A 1784-nucleotide genomic window follows, 5' to 3' on the forward strand; every position below is an offset into this window, starting at 1 on the left:
ACACATACATTTTATCTGCACAGTTTGTTGTAGAAGCAAAAAGCGGTCAGAAGAAAGGCGAGCATCCAAGGGCCACGCTCGAATGCCGGGCGAAAGGGCGTCGTGCGGAGTCTGCTGCCATGGCCATCCCCCGCCTGGCCTGTGGGTGTGGCTGCCTTGCCATCCGGGCGCATAAGTCTCCCACGTGTAGGTCGGAGTTATGGGCGTAATTTCCCCCGTATGAGCGTCCAGAGGGCGGGAGGGAGACTCATAAAAAGGAGTAGAAATAGCGTGGGCGGCGTCCAAGGAGGCGGAGACAATACAGGGCGTAGCGCGGGCGGAGAGGAGTCCGCTGTTTTATCTGCACCGGCGGTAGTACAGTCGACGGTACTAACAGAAAATTGTCCCGTCCATTACAGAGCGCTGGGCTTTAATTGGGCTCTTGCAATTGAGCATTTAGCCAGACGCTGAGCGCGATCTGCCGCTGCGCTTCTCGTGAGGCATTTTTCCCAGTGCGCTTCGGGGTCGCCTGCCGATGGTGGTCACCGCGGGCCGCCCTTGGTGAAGTGAGGTCCCAGCGTGACGCCATGGCCAGTAGCCCCAGCCCCGGCCAGCAGACAACCGCGCCGCCCACGCCTCCCCCAGACTACGCTCCCGCCGAGCCTCCTACGCCCGACCCTGCCGTCACTCGTGCGGAATCTCCTCCGGGCGCCGCTGACGATAGGAGTCCCAGCGCGGCCGCCTCTCCCGCGTTCGTGTTCGTCGGCGACCCGGACGCCACTGGCCGCGCCAGCAAATCGGACGCAGGCACAGCCGGCGATGCTTGCGTCGTCGTCCGTGGCTTTAGGGTCTCCCCCTGCCGTCTCCTTAGAGTCTGTCCCTGCTCATTCGGTCGATTCTGTTCCTGCTTTTTCGGTCGAATCTGCTGCTGATCCTTTAGCCGACATTGTCCTCGCCGATTCCGTCGATTCACTCCCTGCTGCGTCACTGGACTGCGATCCTGCTGTGGCCGCCGCCTGCACTCCCGCTGCCATAACAGATGCGGGATCTGCCGATGGAAAATCGGACTTTCTCTCATCCTGCCTGTGTTTATTCGAGTGTAAATTTGGCATCTGTAAGCTAATTCAGTACTGCAAGTGCTTTCGAAGATGAGGCGTTTCCATCGGACCCAAAAGAGACACAGTAATGATGTGTGTGTGTGTCGTCACGAGAGATCTGGACTCATTCAGTGACCGCAGGCAAAAAGTGATCATAAAGTGTATCCGAACAGATAAGCATTATCATACCTTCCTTCGTGGAAAAGATACCCAACACCTGAACCCACTTTTACACACACTTAGCTGATATAAGATCTACGCCTCATTAACAACCTCGACAGCGACCTCGGCAGAGGACCACAAACTTCGAGAGGGACATAGATACCTGATGTAGGCGGGGCGGAAGGGAGGGAAGGGAGGCCACCGTCCGAAGGGCAGCGGACCAGAACCTCGCTCCAGGATCCCTCGCTAGGGCCGAGCTGAGGCAAACGCACCATGAGAATTCACTTCGTTCTGGTTACGTGTGTCATGGCGGGCGAGCTGCTCCTCCTCATCGCTGCCGAGAGACATGCAGGTGAGTGATGGGATATGAAGGTCATGGCAGCGAGGAAGGTGATGTCAAAGGGGACGGTGGCGGGAAAGGTGATGTCAGAGGGGAGAAAACGACGTCAAAGGTGAGAAAGCGGCGTCGGAAGTGGTAAACTCTTTTAATAGGTGGGAGTTTTAGCGTGTTGGCTTTCCGCATTTTAGTTGATGGTAAATGTTTAT

General features: G+C 57.0%; 1 protein-coding gene across 1 annotated transcript in view; it reads left to right on the top strand.

The window, feature by feature from the left end:
• The first annotated feature begins 1544 nt into the window (after positions 1-1544).
• The window catches only part of LOC119589396 (ankyrin repeat and KH domain-containing protein 1-like), a 2939-nt gene continuing 2699 nt past the window's right edge, over positions 1545-1784 (top strand). The window contains exon 1 of the mRNA XM_037938011.1: positions 1545-1590. Coding sequence (XP_037793939.1) covers positions 1545-1590 — 46 coding nt within the window. The remainder of the gene's footprint in view (positions 1591-1784) is intronic.

Source organism: Penaeus monodon, chromosome 25 (genome assembly GCF_015228065.2).
Source record: "Penaeus monodon isolate SGIC_2016 chromosome 25, NSTDA_Pmon_1, whole genome shotgun sequence".
NCBI lineage: Eukaryota > Metazoa > Arthropoda > Malacostraca > Decapoda > Penaeidae > Penaeus > Penaeus monodon.